The sequence below is a fragment of the Tupaia chinensis genome, unplaced genomic scaffold (assembly GCF_000334495.1).
Source record: "Tupaia chinensis unplaced genomic scaffold, TupChi_1.0 Scaffold000294_1, whole genome shotgun sequence".
NCBI lineage: Eukaryota > Metazoa > Chordata > Mammalia > Scandentia > Tupaiidae > Tupaia > Tupaia belangeri.
In genome coordinates, this window is record NW_006159779.1 from 1,432,313 (window position 1) to 1,439,673 (window position 7,361).

At 59.9% G+C, this 7,361-nt stretch overlaps 2 protein-coding genes across 2 annotated transcripts in view; one reads left to right on the forward strand and one right to left on the reverse strand.

Annotated features, from left to right (window-relative positions):
• The window catches only part of MCAT (malonyl-CoA-acyl carrier protein transacylase), a 10,305-nt gene extending 8,189 nt beyond the window's left edge, over positions 1 to 2,116 (forward strand). The window contains exon 4 of the mRNA XM_006150673.3: positions 1,036 to 2,116. Within this exon, the coding sequence (XP_006150735.1) occupies positions 1,036 to 1,479 (444 nt within the window). The 3' untranslated portion in view covers positions 1,480 to 2,116. The remainder of the gene's footprint in view (positions 1 to 1,035) is intronic.
• Positions 2,117 to 2,249: 133 nt separating this feature from the next.
• Positions 2,250 to 7,361, reverse strand: part of BIK (BCL2 interacting killer) — a 42,251-nt gene continuing 37,139 nt past the window's right edge. The window contains exons 2-5 of the mRNA XM_006150674.3: positions 7,063 to 7,233; positions 5,362 to 5,460; positions 4,375 to 4,471; positions 2,250 to 4,012 (exon numbers count right to left, since the gene is read on the reverse strand). Coding sequence (XP_006150736.1) covers positions 3,917 to 4,012; positions 4,375 to 4,471; positions 5,362 to 5,460; positions 7,063 to 7,229 — 459 coding nt within the window. The 5' untranslated portion in view covers positions 7,230 to 7,233 and the 3' untranslated portion in view covers positions 2,250 to 3,916. The remainder of the gene's footprint in view (positions 4,013 to 4,374; positions 4,472 to 5,361; positions 5,461 to 7,062; positions 7,234 to 7,361) is intronic.

The window sequence follows — 7,361 nt, forward strand, 5'->3', positions numbered from 1 at the left end:
AAGAAAAAAATAAGTAGAGAAAGGAAAGAAAATTGAGGAAAAACAGGACACTAATTGAAAATGTTGGTTCCCCCCCCCTTTTATCAGATATTCTCACACACCCTATTAGAATGTTTAAAGTTTCTTTCTTTCACATGGTAGTTGGAGAGGCCAGGTGCCCGACAGGGCCTCATGGAGCTGGTCCTCCTGCCAGCCTTGCAGCCAGAATCACGGGGCACCCAGCACATCCAGGCCAGCCCTGATCTGAGCCTGGGGCCTCCCAACAGGGGTCAGTTACAAAGCTGCGCCCTGAGCCTGAGCCTCTGCAGCTTGGCTGCTTTACCAGATTTCACCTTCCTAGCATCCTTGTGAAGCCATTTCCTTAGGGATGAGAAAGAAGAGGTTCAAAGAGGCTAAGGGGTGCCTGGGCCACCTAGTAAGTGATGGTATAGGAATAGACCATGTCTAACGCCTTTAGGGCTCAACCAGATGGTGGCCTGTCCCCTTCCCACCTGGGACATGTGCGTGGTCAGATTCCTGAGGACTTCCAGGTCACTGGGTAGACAGCACTCCTTCACTGGAACTGAAAATGTGCGCCGAGGTTTCACTTAAGGACTTGGGGAGTAAATGTGTATGACTGGAGAGAGGTATGTCGTGTGTGTGCACGTGCATGTGTGTATAGGACAGGGTGGCATGTGCGTGTGTAGGATGGAGTGTTTGTGTAGGACGGAGTGTTGTGTGTGTGTAGGACGATGTGTGTGTAGGATGGAGTGTTGTGTGTGTAGGACTCTGTGTGTGTGTGTGTGTGTGTGTGTAGGACAATGTGTGTGTAGGATGGAGTGTTGTGTGTGTAGGACTCTGTGTGTGTGTGTAGGACGATGTGTGTGTAGGATGGGGTGTTTGTGTAGGGCGATGATGTGTGTGTAGGACAATGTGGTGTGTGTGTGTAGGAGATGGGGTGTTGTGTGTGTGTAGGACGGGGTGTTATGGCCAGTGGTGACTTCTGCCGGTCTCCACCCCAAGGTCACTTAGTTTAAACCTCTCCTCCTCTCCCAGGCTCTGCAGTTTCTCCAGAAGAACTCTTCCAAGTATCACTTCCGACGCACTAAGATGCTGCCGGTGAGTGGCGGGTTCCACACTCGCCTCATGGCACCAGCCTTGGAGCCGCTGGCGCAGGTGTTAAAGACGGTGGAGATCAGGAAGCCTCTGGTGTCCGTGCATTCCAATGTCAGCGGGAGCCGGTACGCACACCCCACACACATCCAGAAGCTGCTGGTCCAGCAGGTGGTGTCCCCGGTGAAGTGGGAGCAGACGATGCATGCCATATATGAGAGAAGGAAAGGCACCGCCTTCCCCAGGACGTTTGAGGTGGGCCCCGGGAGGCAGCTGGGCTCCATCCTGAAGAGCTGCAACCTGCAGGCCTGGAAAGCCTACAGCCACGTGGACACGCTGCAGGGTGGCCAAGACCCAGACCCCCAGGAGGGGGAGTGTCCGCAGTGACCAGGAGGTGCCAGCAGGACGACCTATTGGCCCTCCCTTCCTGGTAGGCTGTTGGACAGCCACATAAAGGAGCACCCAGTCCCCAGTTCCCCCTGGAAGAGACATCTGGCTGATGGCGGGGGGTGCTGCAGTGCTGGGCACCTGGAGACGGGAGGCTCCTGCTCCACTCGCCCGACTCCGCCCACAGGCCACACAGCCCTCAGTGAGCCTGTCCTGTGGATGCCATGCACACCCTGGCTAAGCCTCACATCAGGCCAGGGCCAAAGGGGCTCCTTGAAGCCTGTGGCCCCCTGGGGCCAGAACCTCAGCTCTTTTGTCACTGAACCTAACAGGTTTTAGGGTTTGAGTAGCCCTAACAGCCACCGGCCCCCCGACTGGGGGTGGGAGTCTGGTGTTGGTTTAGGCACCCTAGAAAGAGGAATTGAGTGCCTGCTGTGTGCCAGAGAGATTGGCCCTGCCCTGGAGGACGGGCTTCTGGGCTCGTGCCAGGGTGTGGGCAGTGTCCAGGGAGGCAGGCAGTCCCAGTCCTCTGTCAGGATGGCCACAGGGCCAGGCGACTGCGAGTCCTGGCCAGCTCCAGCATGGCCTCCCCAAGGAGGCAGCTCCTGAAGTGAACATTAAATAGAACCTCAGGCTCCCAGGTGACTCTTTATTCACAATAGTGGGAAAACCTTGGAGTCCAGCCAACGTGCCTTACGTTACTGTGGGGCTGGCCCAGTGGCCTGGGGGTGACCGGAGCTAGAACCCACATGGTGGACCACATGGTCTGAGTCCCAGCCTGGTGGCTTGAAACTCACTGAGAACGTGTCCCAGACCCTGACAGAACACCGGAGTGGAGGAGCCTGGGGCGTGAGCACTCCCCATTGGGGTTGCTTCATCTCTCTGGCTAGTGCATGCACCCTTGGGCAGCAAGACCACGTGCACTCTTCCCTGACAGGAATGTGAGCACTAAAGCTGGAGCCAATGGGTGAGCCCCAGCACAGGGAGGCTGCCCAGTAGCAGTGGGCAGGAAGAGCTCTGAAACCCAGCCCGGGCAGGATGATCACAGATGGTGTCCCTGGGGGGAGTGTCTCAGCAGCAGTTGTGTCTGGGAATCTGTCCCTCCTGATGGAAGGAGCCCAGGTTTGTTGAGAAGAAAGGCCCAGGGACCTGGCAAGTCCACAGCAGGTGTCCTGTCCGCAGGTAGCCTGTCCATACAGCCCAGGAGGAAGCGGGCCAGGGCCTGAGTGGCTCTGGAGGGCTTCCTGGAAACAGCAACCCTGGGTTTAGCCTTGCTATGGTCCCTAACCATGCTGATTCTGCAGTGCACCCTCAGGACCTTGAGCGGCCACGCCCACAGTGGGGGAACTTGAGGTCACATCCTAATGCGTATTCTTGGCAAGTACCGGGAAACTCTGGAGTAGGGAGCATCCTGTCCTGGAGTTGGAGGCCTGGGGCTCATCCCTGATGTCCTGAGATGGTCCCAGGCTGTGAAGGCCAGGCCTGTGACCTGAGGGTAAGCAGGAAGGAGGCATGATGTGGTGCCCTGGGGCTATGGAAGGGCCCTACTTGGAGGTCCACTCTGGTGCGGGGAGGGCCAAGGGGGGGTGGGGTAGGGAGGAGGAGACTAAGGATGCCAGAGGGAGGGAGGTCTGAGACCTGGGTCCCACCCAGCCTGGGCTTTGAGCCAAAGGGGTGTGTGGGGTGGTGAGCAGACAGCCCACGTCCTGGGAGGTGGACTAGGCCAAGGCCTGGGCAGACCCTGAGTCCCACAGTGGTCCCTACCTGTTGTTGTCCACACCCCTCTAGGAGCAGAGCCCTGGCTGTATCCCTTCCAGCAAGGAGTGGCTGTGTGTGTGTGTGGTGGGGGAACAGGCTCAAATCTGAAGGGGAAAAGTCCCGGCTGGATTTCAGGTTCCAGGTGGGACAGAGAAGGTAAACTTGGCAACCCATGCTGCCAGGCGCCAAGATAGCCTCTGGGGTCGTCGGGGCAGGGAGGCGGCTGCAGCTCATGACTCCATCTCCCCCCTCCCCGGGCACATGCACCCACCCCCTAGAGAGGGGCAGAGACAGCTGGAAACCAACATTTTATTGACTCCCGACCCTGGAATCTATCCCAGCAGATCCTTTGCCGCGGGCACCACAGGCACAGGGGTGTGGCCAGCACTCCCCCCGCCGCCCGCAGCCCACAGCCCACGGGGAGGGCCTGGGAGCGGCAGTTAACCAGTAACCAGCCCAGAGGTATGAATTCATTTGTCTGACAAAAACTAAGTATGAAACCTCAGAAGTGTCCCAGCACTATCTCAGAGTTTAAATATAAAAAAGGGATCTCGTCCGAACACGAAAACAAAACAGCATTAAAAAGACCAGCAAGGGGGGGCCAGCAGCCTCCGGGGCGGGGTGGGGCGGGGCGGGGCCAGCCTGCCGGGCGAGGCGGGGCGGGCCCGAGGCAGCGGCCTCACTTGAGCAGCAGGTGCAGCACCCCGCTCAGCACCAGCAGCAGCAGCAGCAGCATCGCGGGCAGAGCCTGCCGGCACACTTGGCCAGGGGTCACCTGTGAGACCAAGAAGGGGCAGATAGGGTGTGGAGTATCTGGAAGGGACGCCACACCAAGGGCTGGAGGGGTCTGGGACGAGGTGAGACCAGAGAAGGAAGGGGTTCCTGAGGGGGAGGAGTGGGGAGAAGGCCTGAGGACACTTAGGTGAGGGCTTTTTAGCAGAGAAGAGGCAGGAGGGTGCCGACTCTGCTCTGGGCCTCGTTTGTTCACTGGATCAACCAGATATCTCGCCTAAAGGCCCACAGACCAAGCAAGTGTGGAAACAGGCGAGGCAGGAGTGGTGGGGACTGTGGCATACTGGAGGGGTACACTAAGGGAGGCAGACTATGGGGACAGTGAGGTCATGGCTGCAGGCTTACCCAGGTTCTGATCTGCCTGAGGCTGCCCAGACTGTTGGCAAGGCTTCTGAAAACACCCCTGACACCTGTCTGGTTGTAGGTGACAGCCAGACCCAGGCTGAAAGAAGAAAGACGGAAGGAGGTTGTGACTACAGAAATGGGCCAGACACAGCCTGTCCCCTACCTTCACTGCCACCTGGTCCCTCTGCCAGGCACCTCCGCCCTCTCCATGGCCTGTTCACGGTCCTAAATTCACTCTGCTTTTCTTTTCTTTTTTTTTTTGAGAGATTTTCACTATAGGGCGCGTGCACTCGCCAGACAGACAGAGAGAGACAGAGTCAGAAAGCGAGAAATCACCCCCCGAGGGGATGGTCACGCCGCAATCCCTTCTCCTCCATTCTCCTCTCGGGATCTTGGGCACGCACGCACATGCACCCAGAGTGAGTTTTAAGCCACCGGGTCCGGGAAGCGAACCGCGGTTGACTACGTGGGATTCCAGCGACATAGCCATTACTATAACCGCTGGTTCCCTTCACTCTGCTTTTCTGCCCCACACTTGTCTACCCGGGGTTGGGCCCTGCAACCCAGAATTGGTCACTTGGAAAACAAACACCCACTCTGCAGGGCCCTGGGCAAGTGGCTGCCCCCCTCCCCTTCCCAGGGAGACAAGCTGAGAGGCCTGCCCCAGGGCCTAGGCCGAGCTCACCCAGCATTTCCCTCAGTGTGTAAGTGAAGACCCTGTGGCAGTGCGCTGTGGGGAAGGGCCAGGGTCTTCTCTGTCTACCACCCAGGCACCACAGACAGGTGGTGGGGTGAGCTCTAGGAGCAGACCCCTCAAAGGGTTTCAGGAGTGCCTGGGAGTGTCGGGACCACTTCCTTCCAGGGCTCCCTCAGGGTCAGCCTGCATTCGGTTCTGGGCACCCCCCCCAACACACACACAACTTCCCCCACCCCCTGGCTCAGGACTCTTCCAGGTGTCAAGGCCCCAGGCAGGACACGGCCGCTTACCTGTGCATGGCCATCCCAGGCAGCTGGGCCAGGCGAGGGCTCCTGAGACGCAGGTCCATCTCATCCCCAATGCAGGCCAGCCGCAGGGCCACCTGGTCCCTGCTGGGGCACACAGCATTAGGGTGTGTCTGGTCTGGGACCAGCAGGGAGCCCTCCTGCGCCCTCCTCTGTCTCCCACTTTGGCTCAGGCACCGTCTACGAGGTCCCATCCTCGGTGGACTCAATTTGACAGGGCCACTGGGCAGGCCTCAGCATGAGATGCCAGGGAGAGGGGTTGTCTGGGGGCCTAAGTCCTCTGGTGGCTGCTTCTAGGGGTTCTGGACACAGCCTGAGTCTCGCTGGGTGGGAAGGGGGAACGCGGGCTCCGAGGCATCGGCACCAACAGCGTCCAAGGTGGCCAGCCAGCGCACCCGGGAGAGCTGGGCAGCTGCAGACGCACCAGCCGAGTGCCCCTGGAGTACCCTGAGAGGCCCGCCCAGTGGCTGTGGTGGGAATGCTGGGCAAGGGGGTTGGGCAGACTTTAGGGGTGAACTGACCCATCTTGACCACCGGGCTCCCACCGGGGCCTCAGTGTACCCTCCTTCTTTATGGGGGTAAGAGGACTTCGAGACCTGTGCCCTGGTCCCTAGAGTCCCCATTGTCACCATCCCTCTAGATGGAAGGGATAACAGGCCTGTGCCTGGGTCCCCCACCTCTAAACCAAAGCCTTGAGTGGAATGGGGGTGGCCTGCCCCCACCGCTTGCCCTTCCTGGCTCTGGGCAGCTGGGCCAGCCCCGCCCTGGGGGCTCTGCCCACACATTCCATCCCGGTGACTGTGGCTGCTGGGGATTCCCGGGCAGCAGGGCCTCTCAGTGGCCGGGGCTCGGAGGCCCGCCCAGCCAGCCTGGCACCTGCACAGCTGCCCGGTCTTCCCAGGGTCTGTGTTCCTTACTGAGGAGGTAGGGGGTGGGGGAGAGCTGGCTGGCACTGTCCCACATTCTGTGGGACCTCAGCCACACACTGCCCTAGGCTGAAGGTCCCTGTCCCCATCCACGAATGGGGGAATGGGGCGGAGTGGGAGGAAGCAAAAGAATTCCAGATCCCTCCAGCCCTAACACCACAACCAGCCTGAGCCCCAGGCCTGGGACTTTAATGACTAACACCTGACGCAAAAAGCAGGTGGGGCCGCGGGGAACCTGGGGTGGGAAGGACCTGCCCACTGGTCTGACTGCTCCAGCACAGCTCAGGTGGGCCCTGCCCAGGAGTGCCAGCAGCTCCCTGGCCGTCCCCGCCCCCACACAAGGGGAGGAATAAAATGCACGCACCCGTGTGCGATGCCCACGTGAGCTCGGGCGGAGCCTACCTTGTGGTGGGCTGGGTGTGTCTGGAGGCCTGGCAAGTTCCACTGCCACCAGGAGCCTCGTCAGTCCTGGGAAAATCCCTTTTCCCCTCTGGGTGACTCCAGGGCCAGGAACTGCATGGCCTCAGCCCTTCCTGTTGGTGCTCTGTGATTTCCTAAAATCAGCCCCTTCTCTGGAAGGCCCTGCCAACTCCCCAGGGCCAAAACCTTGAGGCATCTTAATGGCCAGCGCTGCAGGCCCACCCTGGGACGCGCACACACCGGGTGGCCCTCAGAGCCGGGTAGGGGCACAGTGCCTGGGGAGGCCTGCTCTGCACAGAGGCCTGCTCTTCCAGCACACCTGAAGGCTGCGGGGACCCACCTGTCCTCCATAAGGCACCCCAGGAGATCCAAGTCCTCTGCGGGCGCGAGGCCCTCCGTGGGCTCTGTCATGCCGGGAACCTCCATGGTGGACAGAATCTCCACGAGCTGCTCGAAAAGGTGCGGCTCCAGGAGGAGGTCGGCAGGCAGGGGTCGGGCTGCAGACATGCGTCTGTGGGGAGAGTATGGCCGGGGCCCCCAACTGGGTGATCTGGGGCTCACTCCGTCATCTCGCCCCCGACCTCGCCAACTGTTTTTTTTTTTTTTAAAAAAAAAAAAGTCCTAAAGGGACAGTGTGCT